At 45.4% G+C, this 19,002-nt stretch overlaps 1 protein-coding gene and 1 long non-coding RNA gene across 4 annotated transcripts in view; one reads left to right on the forward strand and one right to left on the reverse strand.

Moving 5' to 3' along the window:
- Positions 1–2,500: 2,500 nt before the first annotated feature.
- On the reverse strand, positions 2,501–4,285 carry LOC141510962 (uncharacterized). Of its 2 annotated transcripts, none has more exons than XR_012475213.1 (3): positions 3,923–4,285; positions 3,162–3,314; positions 2,501–3,080 (listed from the first exon to the last, which is right to left on the reverse strand). It is a non-coding gene; the product is annotated as an uncharacterized LOC141510962 (long non-coding RNA). The 2 variants fall into 2 exon arrangements; XR_012475212.1 differs by having other exon boundaries at positions 3,162–3,372.
- A 1,103-nt stretch (positions 4,286–5,388) lies between these two features.
- The window catches only part of EIF2B3 (eukaryotic translation initiation factor 2B subunit gamma), an 86,848-nt gene continuing 73,234 nt past the window's right edge, over positions 5,389–19,002 (forward strand). Inside the window, exons 1-3 of one of the 2 annotated variants that reach the window (XM_074221580.1) lie at positions 5,389–5,449; positions 9,861–10,017; positions 12,409–12,551. In XM_074221580.1, coding sequence (XP_074077681.1) covers positions 9,870–10,017; positions 12,409–12,551 — 291 coding nt within the window. In that variant the 5' untranslated portion in view covers positions 5,389–5,449; positions 9,861–9,869. Of the gene's footprint in view, positions 5,477–9,860; positions 10,018–12,408; positions 12,552–19,002 lie in introns of both variants that reach the window. The other variant, XM_074221579.1, reaches the window with a different exon arrangement.

A 19,002-nucleotide genomic window follows, 5' to 3' on the forward strand; every position in this document is an offset into this window, starting at 1 on the left:
TTCCCAAACTTCATTTTTATTATTTCATAGGCAGTGAGGCATCATAGAGATCACTATCATACTGGGCTTAAGTCCAGTCTCCTGGTACTGAGACATAAACTGAGCCGGGCCCCCTCTTTCCCCTTCTGTTTTCTTCTGTACATTATTATTATTATTATTATTATTGTTAATCTTCCTTTGCTCAAGTCCTCGTCCTCTGCCACTAGAGAGAGCCAATAAGCTACAACAACCACTCAAGGGTGCTTGGGAGGGAGGCTCGCTAGTCACTACCAATTTCATTATTAAGAATGTCAGAAATGTGAAGTAAAATCTTATTTTCACACCACACATGACTCATGATCAAAAATTACAGTCCAAGGACTTGTGGGAAAATGGAAGACTGAATATTTATATCATGAACAATTTCTTTTTTCTTTTAGGTTTTGCTAGGCAATGGGGTTAAGTGGCTTGCCCAAGGCCACACAGCTAGGTAATGATTATGTGTCTGAGACTGGATTTGAACTCAGGTACTCCTGACTCCAGGGCCAGTGCTCTATCCAATGCACCACCTAGCTGCCCATTAAAACTAATCTTGGGGGCGGCTAGGTGAGGTAGTGGATAAAGCACCAGCCTTGGAGTCAGGAGTACCTGGGTTCAAATCCGGTCTCAGACACTTAATCATTACCTAGCTGTGTGGCCTTGGGCAAACCACTCAACCCCATTTGCCTTGCAAAAAAAAAAAACCCTAAAAAAAAACACACAAAAAAACCCTAATCTTGAAGAATAAAAATGAGAAATATAGTGTGCTCCAAAATTGCTCCTACCCAACCTGTTTGAATAAGCATATTGACATTGAAAAATCAGAAGGGAATAAAGGAAGAGAAGTTGACTTCCTGAGGAAGTTTAATTGATTTATGTAAATCAGTCTCCATGATGAAGCTCAATGATTTGAGAGACTGAGTAAGCAAACATTTGATCTTACCCATCAAGAGGGGGGCAACTGGGTGGCACAGTGGATGGAGCATTGGCCCTGAAGTCAGAAGGACCTGAGTTCAAATATGGTCTGACACTTACTAGCTATGTGACCCTGGACAAGGTACTTAACACTCTTTGCCTTCGTTTCTTTATCTGTAAAATCAATCGGAGAAGCAAATGACAAACTACTCCAGGATCTTTACCAAGAAAACCCCATATGGGATAAACAGTAAAAACAAACAAACAAACAAACAAACAAAAAAAAAAAAACCCTATCTTCACCAAGAAAACCTCACATGGGGTAAAGACTAAAAAAAAAAAACCCTTTGACCTAGCAGAGTCACTCTATGTCTATCCCAAGAGATGAAAGACAAAGAGGAAAAGGACCCATATGTACGGGGATATTTGTGGCAGCTCTTTTCTGGTACAAGGGGGTTGGAAATTGAGGGGATGTTCATCAATTGAGGAATGACTGCACAAATTGGCATGTATGATTATGATGGGATGCTATTGCACTATTATAAATGATGAGCAAGATAGTCTCAGAAAAAGTCCTGGGAAGACTTACGTGAGTTGATGCAGAATAAAATTACTTACAATGTAACAGCAATATTGTAAGACGATCAGCTGTGAACAATTTAGCTATTCTCAGCAATACCATGTTCCAAGACAACTCTAAAGAACTTATGATGAAGAATGCTATCTATCCCCAGAGCAAAAATTGATAGCTTTCAGAATATGGATTGAAACTTTATTTCAAAACTTTATTTATTAAAACTTTATTTTTCTTGAGTTTTCTTTTTTTGGGGGAGGAGGTCCATGTTTTCTTTCACAGTACTATTGTGGAAATGTTTTGCATAACACATTTATAACCCATATCAAATTGCTTTTTTTCACAAAGAGGATGAGTGGGTGAGAAGGCAGGAAGGGAGTGAATTTGAAACTCAGTTTTAAAAACAAATGTTAAAAATTGTTCTTATAGGTAAATGGGTGAAAATAAAAATAATTTTTAAAAAAGTGGGTACTAAAAATAAATTTGGAGAGGAGAAAATCTGAAATATAAAGATAATAAAACCAATTAGAATATAAACTCCTTTGGAAAATCTTATGGAAGAGGATAATAGAAGATTTTGAATTGTATCGCCTAACAATAGAGTGAGAAGGGATGGAGGGAAAATGAGTTTTTAGAAAGATTAGGGAATGATTCAGGTCAGTTAGACTTCCTTAAGAAATTTGAGAACTAAAAGTGATCTTTCCATATAAATATAAGAAACTGTTCTTTTCATTAGGGATTGCAGAGCCATTACATTTGACTCTAACAAAGTTCCTGGTTGGCTACGTACAAAAAGGAGAAAAAGCACCACCATATCTACTCTCTAGAGAAATCAAAAAAGAAAAAAGATCAACAGGTACAAAGAATGGTTCTTTTTTTGTGGTGGCAAAGAACTAGAAACAGATGCCCATCAATTAGGGAATGGATGAAGGAGTTATGGCATATATATATATATATATACATATATATATATATAATAATAGAATGTGATAGGATACTATTTTGCTATGAGAAATATTGAAGGAGATAGTTTCAGACAAACTTTGAAGGACCTGTCTTATGGAGCCTGAGGAAAATGAGTAGAACCAGAAAAAGTGATGCAATAACAATGCTGGAAAGAAAAACGACTTTGAAAGACTTCAGAACTCTGACCAACTCCAGAAGATGGATGGTAAAGTCAGCTTTTCTCCAACACAGTCTTTACAGAGAGGTGATGGATTGTAGAGACACAATGAGGCACACATTTCCAGATGGCCATTTGTCTGATTATCCAATCTGGGAGCAGCAAAGAGGCTCTGTGTTGGGACAGAATATGGAGACTTTGCAGGTGGAGTGGATAAGAAGGGCTGGACAAATGAGACCAAGACTCTGTACAGGCCTGTTAGAACAGGGAGCAGGGATGGAGAGGGCTGAACTGCCAGCTCCTAAGAAACCTCAGCTAGGTGAGACGTAGATGAACATTTAGGGAGCCCTCTGGTGGGCAGTGGGAGGTCTGAAGCACGTGGGGAGACCCAGGCCAGAGTGGCTGGACACACAAAGGTCCACTTGACTGTAGGCGCCAATGTGTTGCTACCTGGTGGACAAATTGGTCAGTTGTTGGTAAACTTATCTGGCACTTCTGTAAGCTTGCAGAGACGGGTCACAAACTACTTACATCGGGCAGTATCCTGGCTGTCACCGAGTGTCTTCCCAGTGTATCAAACAGTAACAAACAACTTATACTTGCTGTGTTGCTTAGATGGACTGTGACTTGCTATATGATCTGTGCAAAGGGAACTCTGGCTGCTCTGGAAGCCAGGGGTACAGGCTGATGGAGTAAAGAGGATACTCTTCAGTGACTGGCATAGAGTGAGTGTTCAGGGAGGCTGGAGGACAAGGAACAACCTGGGGTGTGAAAAAATCCCCCCCTCCTTTTCTTCTTCATTCTCCTCTCCCCCCTTCTTCCACCTTCTCTTCTTCCTCCCCTTCCTCCCATTTCTTCCTCTTACTCCTACCTTCTTCTCCTCCTTCTCCCTCTACTTCCCTTTTCTTTTTCCTTCTCCCCTCCTGCCCCTTCTCTTCTTCCCTCTCTTCTTTCTCCACTTTCTTCCTACCTTCCTCCTAGTCCTTCCTCTCACTCCCCCCTCCCCTTCCCTCATTCCTCCGCTTCCCCTTCTTCTATTCCTTCCTCTTATTCCTTCCACCTCCTCCTATTTTTCCTTCCTCCTCCTCCCCTCCTATTCCTTTCTCTTACTCCTTCTTCCACCTCCTCCCCTTCCTCCTCCTGTTCCTTCCTCTTATTCCTTCTTCCACATCTTCCTCCTTTCCCCTCTTCCTCCTCCCTCTTCTTCCTCCCCTTCCCTCAGCTTTTCCCCTCTTCCTATTTCCCCTCCTCTCCCTTCCTTTTCCTCCTTCTCAGGGGCTGAGCCAGCCTACCTCCTCCCAGGGGCTCCCTGGGGGTGGGCTGCTTCCTATCTGGAGATGCTGCACTGGAACCCAGTGACTCCTGTAGCTGCAGGTCTGGGTGGGGGGTGTGCTTGCAGTCTGGGCTGGAGAGGAGGCAGGCGGGAAGATGACAGCTGAGCCCCTGCCGGGGAGGCTGGGAGCTGCTTCCCTTGGGAAGCACGGCTGGGAGGGCAGGCCTGGCCAGCTCGCCTGCTCCAGAGGTAGTGAGCTCCTTGTCTCTGCAGTGGACTCTGGGTGGCTGCTCTGGAGTGCTTGGCCCAGGGCTCCAGGGAGCAGCTCGAGCAGCTCAACCAGCTCAACCAGCCCTCCCAGGCCTCCCGGCCCTCCCTGGCTTCCAGCCCTCCCAGGCCTCCCTGGCCTCCCTGGCCTCCCTGGCCTCCAGCCCTCCCAGGCCTCCCTGGCCTCCCAGCCCTCCCAGGCCTCCCTGGCCTCCCTGGCCTCCAGCCCTCCCAGGCCTCCCTGGCCTCCCAGCCCTCCCAGCCCTCCCTGGCCTCCCAGCCCTCCCTGGCCTCCCAGCCCTCCCAGGCCTCCCAGCCCTCCCAGGCCTCCCTGGCCTCCTTGGCCTCCAGCTCTCCCTGGCCTCCCTGGCCTCCCAGCACTCCCAGCCCTCCCAGCCCTCCCAGGCCCTCCCTGGCCTCCCAGGCCTCCCTGGCCTCCCAGCCCTCCCTGGCCTCCAGCTCTCCCTGGCCTCCCAGGCCCTCCCAGGCCTCCCTGGCCTCCCAGCCCTCCCTGGCCTCCCTGGCCTCCAGCTCTCCCTGGCCTCCCTGGCCTCCCAGCCCTCCCTGGCCTCCAGCCCTCCCAGGCCTCCCAGCCCTCCCTGGCCTCCCTGGCCTCCCTGGCCTCCCTGGCCTCCAGCCCTCCCAGCCCTCCCTGGCCTCCCAGCCCTCCCTGGCCTCCCAGCCCTCCCTGGCCTCCCTGGCCTCCAGCCCTCCCAGCCCTCCCTGGCCTCCCAGCCCTCCCTGGCCTCCCTGGCCTCCCTGGCCTCCCTGGCCTCCCTGGCCTCCCAGCCCTCCCTGGCCTCCAGCTCTCCCAGCCCTCCCTGGCCTCCCTGGCCTCCCTGGCCTCCAGCTCTCCCTGGCCTCGCTGGCCTCCAGCTCTCCCAGCCCTCCCTGGCCTCCAGCCCTCCCTGGCCCTCCCTGGCCTCCCTGGCCTCCCTGGCCTCCAGCCCTCCCTGGCCTCCAGCTCTCCCTGGCCTCGCTGGCCTCCCAGTCCGCTCCTCTCCTCTCGCCTGGGGTCGGCGCATCTTGTGCTCGGCGTTCTCTTAGTTCGGGCCGCTCCGCGCCCCGGCCCCTCCCGCTCCTCGCCCCGCCCCGGCCCCGCCCGCCCCACGCCCCGGCCCCTCCCCCTCCCGCTCCCCGCCCCGCCCGGCCCCGCCCCCGCCGCGCCCCCGGCCCCGCCCCCGCCGCTGTGCGCGGCCGCCGCTCTCCGCGCAGGCGCCGTGGCGCGGGGCCGCCATTGGGCTGTCAGTCCGGCGTGCTCCGGGAGGCTGCGGCGGAGGTGCGCCCGGGGCCGGCTCGGGCCGAGGTCTGCATGGGGGGGCCCAGGGGCTCAGCGAGGCGGGGGGCGGCGTCGGGGGCGGGCAGGGAGTGTGCAGCCCCGCGGCTCAGCCCGGAGGGGGCTTGGGGCCCGGGGTCCGGGCCCCGCCGGTGGGAGCCGCGGGCCGGGGGCATCGAGCTGCCAGGCTGGTCCTGCCCGCCGGCCCCGGGGGGTCTCCAGCCTTGCGGGCACCGGCCCTGGAGCTGAGCGAGGCGCGTGCTGGGCGCGGGCCCGGGGCAGGGGACAGACTGGGGGGCAGCGCCCGGAGCCCCCCGCCCCGCAGCTAACGCAGCCGAGCCCCGGGGGGAGGGGGATGTGGTCCGGGGCTGCTGAGAAGGGAGCCGGGCTGTGGGGGGGGGCTGCGGCATCCGGGGGATTCTTCCGTTGAAAACCTGGGGAGCTGGAAAGACGGGGGTGCCCCCAACAGTAAAAGGAAAGCTAGGAAGGAGGGATTTGAGGGAAAACATAATAATTCAAATTAAGTCCTTTTTTATTAAAGATTTTATTTATTTTGAGTCTTACAATTTTCCCCTACACTTGTCCCCCCCCCCCAGAAAGCAATCTGTCAGCCTTTCCATTGTTTCCATGGTATATATATATATATTGATCCAAATTGAATGTGATGAGAGAGAAATCATATCCTTAAGGAGGGAGCATAAAGTATAAGAGATAGCAAGATCAGATAATAAGAGATTAGTTTTTTTCCCTAAATTAAAGTTAATAGTCCTTGGTCTTTGTTCAAACTCCACAGTTCTTTCTCTGGATACAGATGGTATTCTGCATCGCAGACAGCCCCAAATGGTGCCTGCTTGTTGCACTGATGCCATGAGCAAGTCCATCAAGGTGGATCATCACCCCCATGTTGCTGTTAGGGTGGACAGTGTTTTTCTGGTTCTGCTCATCTCTTTAGTCACATTTTGTTTAAGATGTTTATGGGACCTTTGTAGTTCCAGATGGCCTACATGCCGTTGGAGAACTGTAGAATTAGCTATAATTTAGCTGGGTGGTTAAATCTCATTAAGTAGATCTGAGAATCATTGGCATAGAGATGATCCTTGAATTCATGGGAATTGATTGAGATCCCCAAGTGAAGTAGTATAGAAGGAGAAGAGAAGTGGGCCCGACAAAACCCTGGGAAATAACCACTGTCTGAAGGCTCCAACTGAATGAAGAATCAGCCAAGGAGTTGGAGGACCAGTCAGATAGATAGGACAAGAACCAGCAGAGATAATGAAGTCAGGGCAGCTAGGTGGTACAGTGGATAAAGCACTGGCCCTGAAGTCAGGAGGACCTCAGTTCAAATCAGACACTTAATAATTACCTAGCTATGTGACCTTGGGCAAGCCACTTAATCCCATTTGCCTTGCAAAAAAAAACAACTAAAAAAAGGGATAATGAAGTCATCTTAAGAAAAAATTTACAGCAGATTTCTCTGATAAGGGCCTCATTTCTCCAATATGTAAGGAGTCAAATTTATAAAAATAAGAGCCATTCCCTAATCAATAAATTGTCAAAAGATATAAACACAAAGTTTTCAGAGCAAGAAATCAAAGCTGTCTATAGTCATATAGGAAAAATGCTCTAAGTCATTGTTAAGTAAAGAAAGGCAAATGAAAGCAACTCTAAGTGACACCTCATACGTATCAGAAATAACAAATCCTTACCCTTTGATTCAACAATATCAGTATTAGATCTCTATCCCAAAGAGATTAAAACAAAGGAAAAAGACCTTGTAATGGCAAAGGATTGACTATTGAGAATTGGTCCTCAGGTTAGGAACATGTTTGTGGTTGTGGTGGAGTAATGTAAGAAGTGAAAAACATGGCAAGACCTATATGAACTAAAGCAAAGTGAATTGAGCAGAACCAGAAGAAATTGTGCAGAGTAAATGCAATGTAGCAATGATGATGAACTCTGAAAGACTTGGCTACTCTGACCAATACAGTGATCCAAGACAGTTTAAGAAAATTTGTGATGAAAAAATGCTGTCTACTTCCAGAGAGAGTGATGAACTCTGAATGCAAAGTGAAGTATAATTTCCTTTTTTTTTTTTGCTGGTATGACTAATATGGAAATATGTTTTACATGATTTCACATGTACAATTGACATTGTTTGCCTTCTCAGTAGTTGGGGAAGAGGTGGGAAGGAGAGAGAGAGAATCTGGAACTCACAATTTAAAAAAGAAAATGCTAACAACAAATTAATTATATGAGAGAAAAGGCCATTAGACATCATTGATAACTTCAGAGAGCACTTTCTAATTGAATGTTTAAGTTGGAAAACAGTCTACAGAGTTAAGAAGAGAGTGAGAAAAAACAAAGTGGAAGCACTTACTATAAAAAGCCTTTTCAAGGTCTGTAGACACAAAATGGAGGAAAGATATGGGACAATAGCTAGCAGGGATGGACAGATCAAGTGTGTGGTTTTTGAGGATGGGGGAGACAATAAAGAAGCATCTGGTAGACTGGGAGAGACTGATGACCAGTGAGAGAATGGGAATGGTAGGCAGACTACTGGAGAAGAAGGAAAGGAATAGAATGGAAAAATATCACTTGTTGATATTTCCCTTGATCAGGAATAAGGCCACTTCCTCATATGAATCTGGGGTGAAGGAGAAGAGAGTGACAGAAGGAATCTGAGTGGTAGTTTGTGTGGAAGGGGAGGGAAGAGAGAGCTTATGGCAAATGGCTTCAATTTTTCCTGTAAAATATGAAGCAAATTTTCAACTGAGAGGGCAGGGGGAGCCTGGGGAAGTGTGAGGACAAGTATGAGGATAGATAAGAAGGTTTGAAAGAGATGCTGTGGAGGTCAGAAGAGTGAGTTGATAGAGGGTGGCTAGGTGGCGTAGTGGATAAAGCACCAGCCTTGGAGTCAGGAGTACCTGGGTTCAAATCCGGTCTCAGACACTTAATAGTTACCTAGCTGTGTGGCCATGGGCAAGTCACTTAACCCCATTTTCCTTGCAAAACTAAAAAAAAAAAAAAAGAAGAAGAGTGAGTTGATGAGAGAAGTCCAGTAGAATTGTCGAGTAATGCGGAGGGCCCAGGTGAAGTTATTTACCAAATATATGTATTAGACCCAGTGAGCACAGATTTATAATCTTCTCCAACTTTGTTCTATAGGGTTAAAGCCAGCATAGGGTGAGAGTTATTGGTTGGGGTTTGGCAGGGCAAGAGCTTTGATAGGAAAAGGGGTTAAAGGATTAGAGATACGAGTCCAGTATAATATTGAACTGGTTTGACGATGGGTCAAGGTGGAGAAGGAAGGAGAGTAGCCAGGGCGAGGGAGATATCCTGGGAAAGAACTGTGGGGTCAAAGGGTTTAGAGATGTAAAGTGTGGGAGAGGTAGAAAGCCATCAGACTGATTCAGAATTCATGAACATGGAGGACGTGCAGTCGTAGGTTATGGCAGGATCAAGGGCATGACCCTCTGAGGTCATTTGAAATAAGTCAATTGAGGAATGGAAGGTGAGGATTTTTGAGGGAGTATCGAGATTATAGATAGATAGATAGATAGATAGATAGATAGATAGATAGATAGATATAGATACATACATACATACATACATACATACACATGAGAAGCCCTCTAAATTAAGGGCAGCAGTTGGGGAAGAGAGAAAGACTGTGCAGGAGCCAGGGAAGGAGCTGATTAAGGAAAGAAAGAAGAGGAGGGTCCTGGGGTCTGTAGATAATAGATGCTAGGATTTCGTTTGGGGGATGGCTATGAATTGGCCCAACCTCAGTGATGGTGGTAGAGGTCTCGAGAGCCTGTAAGTGGCAGTGGGGAAGGAGGGGACTAAGGAGTGGAGGCAGGAGAGGGTGAGCAAGAGAAAGAACAAGAGCAGTGTTGGAAATGTCAAAGAATGAGGTCTAAGGGAGAACCAGGATCCAGAGAAATGAAAGGGTCCAGGGTGCAAGCCATGGAGCTGGCAATGCAGAGAGCAGCCCCGGGGAAGCAGCCTGGGAGGCAAGCTGGCTCAGTGGCCTGGTCTGATCTCTGAAGATCCTTCTTCCCACTCTCAGGACATCCCTTTCTACTGGAAGTTGACCTTGCACCACCTCAGACTGGAAGCTGAGGAAACCAAGCCTCAGAGAGGTTAAGGGACTGGTTCAGTGTTACATAGGAGGTCACACCCCCTTCAGAGACAGGATTCCAGCCCAGATCTTCTCTGACTCCTGGATGCCACTTAGAACCCAGTGAATTCTATGCAGTTTTAGGTCTTATTTTCCTATCCTGAGAATTTCTGGTGACACCCATTGATATAAGAGGTTCCAAGTGACTGAAGAGAAAATGGGATGAGTACATTCTGTGCTTCAGATTTTATTACAAATTGACCCAGCTGACTGACTCCCACTTTGCATTTTCAGGTTGGAAGCATGGAGTTCCAAGCAGTGGTGATGGCTGCGGGAGGGGGATCCCGGATGACAGACTTGACCTCCAGTGTCCCCAAACCCCTGCTCCCTGTTGGCAATAAACCTTTGATCTGGTACCCGTTGAACCTGCTGGAGCGCGTTGGATTTGAAGGTGAGCTCACTGCCTACCATGAAATGCTGTCATCTGGCCCAGAGTGCTGTAATTTGGACCCTGTAATTTGTCAGATTTATGAAGGGCTGGCCAGCAGGGAGTGGAGGGGGAGAGGGGAGCTTCAGAAGCAGCTGAGTCACTGATGGGGAGGCCATCCCGCAAGACGAGGCTCAGGGGAGAGCTCCCCAAAGACACTGCAGTGGCACCTGATAAAGGAGCTTCAGGAAGAAGCTGCCGAAGCTTCTGATGGAGAGCAGAAAATAATGCTATTTTTCCCTTTTTAGAGACCAGCCTTAAACTTCTCTTGGCAAAAGTGACTCCCCTTCCCACCCCCATGGGAAAAGGGTGAGAAGCTTGGGCAGCAAATGACAGCAGACCAAGAAGTTTAAAAGTTGGAGACAGAGTTTGAGAAATGGAGTCAAATTTATTGGTGAGGAGGAGGAGGGGTACCTAAAAGTGGGGCTTGTCCTCAGAGTCAGCTGGGTAGTGCAGTGGAGAGAGAACCCTGGGCTTGGAGTCAGGATAGGCATTTCTAGATTGAAATCTGGCCTCGGGCATCTGTTAGTTCTGTGACCCTGGGCAAGTCATTTTACTTCTGTCAGCCTTGGTTTCCTTATCTATAAATGGGGATAATAGCAACTTCCACATCTCAGGGTTGTCATGAGGATCAAATGAGATAATTGCAAAGCCCTTAGCACATAGTAAGCATGATACTTGCTGCTGTTATTATTATTATTATGATTACTAGCTGTGTGTGACTCTGTGTGTCACTTCTGCTTACCTCAGTTTATTCAACTGAACAATGTTGATAATAATTGCACCTACCTTGAAGGGTTGTTATGAAGATGAAATATTAAAAATATTTCCTGCTGAGTATCTTGCTTTGTCCTTGGAGGTAGGAGAAATTTAGAATCTTAGAGAGCAGCTCAGAATGTCAAGAGTGGTGTCACTTGGTCAGGGTCACATTGCCAGTAGGTGTCAGAGACAGGATTTGAACTCAGGGTTTCCTGGCTCTGAGACCAGCTCTCCATCCACATTTACATGCTGGCATTCACACTCCATATAATAGTAATAGGGGATGGCAGACCCTTTGTGCTCTGCCCTGGTCAGACCAAACTTTCATGATTTGGAGTGTCCAGGATTGATTGACCAGCATGGTGACTGGTTTTGGTATTATGAAGAAAAGAAGAATCTCAGGAAAGATGTGGTCATCTTCTTATGGGGTTTGAAGGGAAGGGCTGACCTGAACAGGGCGGGGTGTGACTTGTTCTTTGTGGCCCCCAGAAAAATATTATTATTATTATTATTATTACTATTATTCAGGGTGCTGCATAGGGTCAAACTAAAGCTTCAGAATGGTCAGCCTCCCAATAGTCTGAGCTGTCTGAAAGTGGAATGCTTGTGTCAGACAGGGAGTATCTGTGAGATGGAAATATAAGTGAAGTATTGCTTGTCAGTCCTGTCATTAAGAGAGTGCCCTGCCAGAGACCCAAGAGAATGGGGTCAAGTTTCAAAGTATAGAAGAAGGAGGAGCGGTCAGAAATTAGGAAGAGAAAGTGGGTGATGATGTGAGGATGAACAAGGCAGGGAGGGTAGGGACTGTTGGGACTGGCTTCTCAGATTAAGGAGAATCTAGGAAGTCAGTAGCCAAGGGCCAGGGCAGTTAATTATGGGTATGGAAGAAGGTGAGAGGAGCAGCAGAATCTACTGGAATAGCTATGCTTTCTTCATGTAGGCTGAATCTGGGAGCAATCATTTGTAGCTTCTCATTGAAGAGAATTTTTGGCAATCTACCCTTTTAAAAAACTATATTTATTAACAAAAATTGATTTTTCTCTTCCTCTCATCCCACCCTTCAACATGGAAATAAATTGCAACAAATAAGCATAAGCAAACAAAAGAACTCCTTGTATTGACCATGTGCACACATATATGTTGAATTCTGTCCCAAATTCATCCCCTCCTGTGAGGAATTGAGAATTATGCTAGAAGCCTCTCTGATGGTTCTCTCTAGGGATGAAAAAAGTGACCTTTTGGAAATACAAATGAGCAGGACCAATTACTCTGCCCCTGGATGTGGAATTCTGACAGACACCCCCATGCCTGAAAGGGATCTGTGGCTTTGTGGCCAGACCTTCTTTTCTCTGATTTTTTTGTCTGTGGAAATCTCATGTTTATCTACATTTTTCAAGTTCACATTGACAAACAGAATTGAACAATCCTCAAAATATCCTGCTTGTTTTGTAAACTGAGAAATTGGGTTATTTGTCAAAGGGAGACCCTCACCCTTGACTGACTGATGCTTACAGTGTGACTAAATCTGGAAGAAAAAACTGATCTGTTGTCTAAGAAAGTGATTGTAGTTTTTTCCCTTGTTTTTTTTTTTGACAGAGGTAATTGTGGTGACATCCAAAGACGTACAGAAGTGTTTGCCATATACAGATTTTAAGATGAAACTTGATGTGGTGTGTATCACGGATGAGACTGATATGGGGACAGCCGACTCCCTACGCCACATTTCTCAGAAAATTAAGGTAGAAGACCTTTTGTCTTTGACATCCATTCTCAGAATTCTATTTCTGCCTGGTGAGTCCTTCAGCTACTCACTTTGGGAATGAGAACTTCCTTTTCTTTTTTTGTTGATGACCATAATGACAATGAGTCGATCTTCTTAGCTTGTATAGGAAGTGACTGTGTTAGAAAGTAGTTTTGTCAGTGTTTTGTGTGTGAGGGCAGAAGGGGTCAGTGGGAAAGCTGTCTGCGGTTTTGGTCTTTTCACAAGTTGGTGTGATTTAGGTCAGCCAATAGAGTAGAATGCTGAAAAAATGGAGAGAGTACCTAGTAGTCTTGTGGCTTATTTGTTCTTTCTCACTGAGTCTTCCCCTTCTGAGGCGGCCTCTGTTTGAGTTGCAGTCTACCTCTGTCTTGTTCCCATCTTTTGTTTTAAGTTCAATCCTTAGACACAGGTGCTGGGGCTTCCTATATTCCAACTGAGCTTGAGGGATTAGTCTGTGTTGTAATGGAACACCCTCACTCATCTTTCTGCTCTGTTACCCTGACTTCTTTCTGAAGATCAGGGGTTGGCCTTGGGCACCGTCTGCTTGAAGACAGACAATGGACATCCCTAGCTCAGTCTAGCTCATGTAAGTACTGGTGGTCCTTTACCAACTTCCAGGCTCATAGGAAAAACCTCAAGTCTAGAGAGTTTCCTCAAGAGTTGAGAGTGACCTTTTGATGGTGTTGTCTTCAATCTCCACCATTATGCTTCCTCTCAAGATGATAAGTTGAAAATCAATTAAGTCAGCCAGCCTTAAGTAGCTTTTCAAAAAGGATGTATTTACTAAGGTAGTATGGGAAATGGGTTTTTTTTTTTCGTTCTTTATGATTTCAAAGAGATGATGTCATGACAAGCACTTGAATTGGATTTGAGTAGGGGAGGGCTGTGCCATGCTCCTCCAGAGCCATCTGGATCCAGTGTCCAGATATAAATCAGGACAACTGGAGTTGGCCCTGGATGTGGGGAATTCAGGGTTAAGTGACTTGCCCAGGGTCACACAGATAGTAAGGGTCTAACTCCAGATTTGAAGTCAGATCCACCTGATTTCAGGGCCAACACTCCACCCTCTGTGTCACTTAGAAAAAAGTTGGTATGAAATATCCCCTCAAAGTCTATGCTCATTTAGTCCAGGCGGATTCAAGCTTAGAGACCATGTATGGCAAAGGGGCAACACATAGCTCTTGGCTGCTAGGAGTCCTTTTCTCCCATTTGTGTAGTGTTGATGTTTCCTTTAAGCACGGGGAGTCAAGGTCCAGTCTGTTGGCTTCCTGTGCAGAAACTGCAGTCAGCTGCTGCTGCCCCAAGAGGGGGGATGCCTGGATGCCGAGGAGAGGATGAGAATTCTACCATCATTTGGACCTTTTGAAGCCTGCAAGGTCCTCCTTGGCTAGCAAGAGTGTGAGTGTGTGTATCTGTCTATCTCAACTTTTGTGTCTCTGTGTGTATTCCTTTTTCTTTCCCCAGTCTCTTTCTCTCTTTCTCTCTCTTTCCCATCCTTCTCCTCCCCCTGACTGATTAGAACTCAGCAAATCAAGCTTTGAAACTATTCTCTCTAGAGTTACCAGTGTTCCCTTAATTGCCAAATATAAGAACCTTTCCTCAATTTTCACCCTTACCCTCTCTGCAGCCCTTGATGGTTTTGACTATTCCTCTCCTTTTAGATACTCTTTCCTCTCTTGGTTTTTGTCACATCTTGAGATCCTGCTCTCTCCTGGTTCTCCTCCTAGTCTTATGATTATTCATTGTCAGTCTCATTTGCTGGATCTTCATCCAGGCCATGTCCACTAATCGAGGCTCTGTTCTGGGCCCTGTTTCCTTCTCTCCCTATGTCCAGGGATTCTTTTTTGAAATTATTTTTTCAGTAAATAGTATTTTATTTTTTCCAATTACATGTGAAGATAGTTTTCACGATTCATTTTTTTTAGGTTTTTTTTTTTTGCAAGGCAAACGGGGTTAAGTGGCTTGCCCAAGGCCACACAGCTAGGCAATTAGTAAGTGTCTGAAACCGGATTTGAACCCAGGTACTCCTGACTCCAGGGCCGGTGCTTTATCCACTGCACCACCTAGCCGCCCCTCGATTCATTTTTTTTTAATTTTTTTTTTTATTATTTTAGGTTTTTGCAAGGCAAATGGGGTTAAGTGGCTTGACCAAGGCCACACAGCTAGGTAATTATTCAGTGTCTGAGACCGGATTTGAACCCAGGTAGTCCTGACTCCAGGGCCAGTGCTTTATCCACTGTGCCACCTAGCTGCCCCTCACAATTCATTTTTTATAAGATTTTGAATTCCACAATTTTCCCCCTCCCCAAGACAGGTACTATACAATCACATTTAACATTTTCCATACTAATTATGTTGTGAAAGAAGAATCAGAACTAAAGGGGGAAAACCACAAGAAAGGGAAAAAAGGAAAATAGTATGCTTTGGTCCTGCATTTCTCTGGAGGTGGATGGATGCCAGGGGTTCTTAATCTTTGGGTGTCATGGACCCCTTTGACAGCTTTGTGGACCTATGGACCCTTTCTCTGGGTAATATTTTTAAATGCACAAAATGAAATATATAGGATTATAAAGGAACCCAAAGATGGGAATGCACATATTAAAATACTTTTTAAAACAAGTTCAGGAACCCCAGACTCAAAATGCTTACTCTATACCATAGGAGTCAAAAGCACGCCTGCGAGTGAATCAGATTAAAATGTATGGGAAATGTTTAATAAAATAAAAATAAAGTACAGCACGGGTAATGTTATTTTGTGATGTTCTACATCCCTGAGATGAGTTCCCATTTGAGTTTGACATCACTGCTTTATATTATCTTCCTTGGTGATCCCAGCAGCTTAGTTTTCGTCTCTTTGCAGATGATTCAGATGGATAATTAAATAACATAACTTCTCTTTTCATCGTAAACGTGAGAGATTGTTTCTTGGAAATCTTGGATTTTCTATAGTCATCTCAAACTCAGTCTTATCATTTTCCCCTATTCTACCCACCTCTTCCCAGCTTCCCTATTATAAGTTGGTCAACAACCATGATCTCATCTTTGAGTCTTCTATCAAATTCATTCCAAAAATTCAGTGTGTTATCTTATTATTTTGCCTTCGCAACCTCTCATATAATTCCCTTTTTCTCCATTCCATGGCGTGAACTGGATGAAGCCAGTTCTTCTCCTCTCACTCAGAGAGAACTTTCTGGTTGATCTCCCCACCTCCAGACTCTCTCCTCTCCAGTCCATTCTTCTCTTAGCTGCCAAGAAGATCTTCTTTTTTTATAAAAAACATAAATATTTTATTTACTTGTTGTTTCAACTACATGCAACAGTAGTTTTTAACTAATCATTTTTTTTGCAAGGTTTTGAATTTTACATTTTTCTCCCTCTCTCCCTTCCCTCAACCCCTCCTCCTGACAAAAAGAAATCTAATATAGGCTCTATATGTGTAACCATGCTAAACATAGATCCATATTAATCATATTGTGAAATAATAATCAAACAGAAAGAAAAAAATTAGAAAAAATGACTTAATACACAAGACAACTTTTAAAAATTGAAGCTAGTAAGCTTTGGTCTTCATTTAAACTCTACAGTTCCTTCTCTGGATGTGGATGGTATTTTCCATCACAAGTCTTTTAGAATTGTCTTTGATTATTGTACTGCTGAAATGAGCAAGTCCATCAAGGTTAATCATCACCCCATGTTGCTGTTAGTGTGTACAATATTCTTCTGGTTCTGCTCATTTCACTCAGCATCAATTCATGCAATTTATCTTTCCAGGTTTTTCTGAAGTTCCATCCCTCATGATTTCTTATAGAACAATAGTGTTCCATCATTCATATACCACAATTTGTTCAGCCATTCCCCAATTGATAGACATCCCCTCAATTTCCAATTCTTTGCCATCCCAAATAGAACTGCTTTGAATATTTTTGTACATGTGGGATTTTTACCCTTTTTCATGATCCCAAGAGAATCTTTTTATTTTTTTTTTATTTTTAATTTTTTTTAGATTTTTTCAAGGCAATGGTTTTTAAGTGGCTTGCCCAAGGCCACATGGCTAGGTAATTATCAAGTGTCTGAGGTCGGATTTGAACCCAGGTACTCCTGACTCCAAGGCCGCTGCTCTATTCACTGTGCCACCTAGCCGCCCCAAGAGGATCTTTTAAAAGCATAGTTCTGACCATGTCACTCCCTACTTAGCTAGCTCCCTGTTGCCTTTAAAGTCAGCTCTAAAGTCCTCTAAAGTTGGCATTCAAAACCCTGCATTACCTGACCTTCTACTTTTCCAGGTTTCATATATTTCCTAATTCTAGACATCTTATCACTTAATTAAATTGGGCGTGTGAGGGGGGTGACTTGATTGAGTAACTTCCAGACAACTGCATCCTTCTATTTACCTGCCATTTGAAGGCTGCCTCTGCCTCTGCTGGTTCAGGAATGGGTCCAGGTCTGGTCAGACAGATATCCAAACCTCTTGTTCTTCCTTCATATCCCAGTCTCTTCATCACCACCTCCCTCTCTCACACATCCACGTCTGAGATTCCTTTTAGGTCCTTGTGAGCCTTTTTATGACCTGTTGCCTGTCTTTGAGACTGCTTATCATCAGTGAATGTTTGTTAAGTATCTGCTGGGTAGCAAGGTACTGCAAGGGATGGTACAGAACATGCCAAGGGAAAAAAATGAGATTATCTCCTCCACCAATGAGTTGTTGAGGATATGATCACATAAAATCAATTCAGACTTCATTTGTGATGATCTGTGCTTTCAACAGGGAGCTTCTACTACCTTCCTTAGCCCAGAGCCTTAGAGAGCTGCCTGGGCTCAGAAGGACAAAGGGCCTTACCCAGGATCCCACAGCCTGGATGTGACAAAGGCAGTATTTGAAGCCCTGTCTTCCTAATCCTGAGGCAAGCTCTCCATCTATGATGCTGCCTCTCATATAGAATAAAGCAAGGTGATAGAGTCAGGAAGGAACTAGTGTGTCTGGTGGCATGGGGAGAGGGAGAAACCCAGAAAGATCTAATGGAGAGGATGGGGCTTCAGCTGAGTTTAGATTCTTAAAGGCAAAGGTGAGAAGGAAGGGCATTCCAGCCATGGCAGACAGTCAGGGCAAAGACTTGGCAATGGGAGAAATAGCATAAAGACTGCATTGACTGGGTCAGAGGTTCTTAATTTGGTGTTCATGGATTGGGAAAGATTTCAGTGGATCTGTGAACTTAGATGGGGAAAAAAATTACATCTGTATTATTATTAACCTCAATCTGAAGTTATACTGTCCTTCAGTTATGCATTTTAGGAAATAAAGCATTATTCTGAGAAGAGATGCCTAAACTTCATCAGACAGGATGTTAAAGGGCTCTGTGACCCTATGCCATAAGGGCTATAAATTGGGAGTCAGGGAGTTGTGGAAGAGGTCAAAGCCTTCAATGTCAAACATCCTTCTGGGTCATTATCCCAACTTTCTCATTAAATTCAGGACCAGACTCGAGGTCTTGATCTTCCATTTCCTCTCCCTTTATCCTTGTTTTGCTATCAGCATCTAAGACTTCAGTATTTGTGTTGATTCCTCTCTTCAATTTTTTCTCACCTTCCTCTTCTGTCTTTACTTCAATCCCACCCTCAACCTGGAACCCTACCTTAGACTCCCCTTCCCTGGAATTACAGCTCCAACTACATATGAAGTGCTTCTTTCTGCCTATGACCATCTGCTCTTGCTCTTTCCCTCTCTTTTCCTTGCAAGAATCTTCTTTTTCCTCACTGTGACCCTTGGCCCCTTGACCTCTACCTTTCTGTCCTTACCCTAGCTCTATCCTTGACCACCGAATCTGTCTTTCATTTTAATGCTTCACTAACAGTTCCCTCACCCTTTTGTTTCTCACCTGAAAATCTTCATCCTCAGATGACCACCTTCACATCTCTTTTCCTGCTCCAGACTGCTGAGCTCAAGTCTGCTGCTGACCATCTCCCCACACTTAGAGCTGTCTCATCCTGGATGGATGTGATGCCATTTTAAAAAAGACTTAGTAAATGTTTTCTGGCAACAACTTTTGTGGAACCAAGCTGCAATGTGTCTAGGGCATTCCTTCTTTTGGTGATTTTTGTGAACTATTTAAAAAAAGAAGAAATGGTTTGTGTGTGTGTGTGTGTGTGTGTGTGTGTGTGTGTGGACAAGTACTATTTGCTTACTTGATGCTCTCCATTCCTTCAGGTTCTCCTAACATATTAGCAACTTGTTCTCTTTTGGAAATGACCCTTTGTCATTTAAAAAAAAATGCAAGCTTTTTTTTTTATTTTTGCAAGGCAGTGAGGTTAAGTGGCTTGCCCAAGGTCACAGCTAGGTAATTATTGAGTGTCTGAGGTCGGATTTGAACTCAGGTCCTCCTGACTCCAGGGCCAGTGCTCTATCCACTGTGCCACCTAGCTGCCCTTAAAAT

This window comes from Macrotis lagotis, chromosome 2, assembly GCF_037893015.1.
Source record: "Macrotis lagotis isolate mMagLag1 chromosome 2, bilby.v1.9.chrom.fasta, whole genome shotgun sequence".
NCBI lineage: Eukaryota > Metazoa > Chordata > Mammalia > Peramelemorphia > Peramelidae > Macrotis > Macrotis lagotis.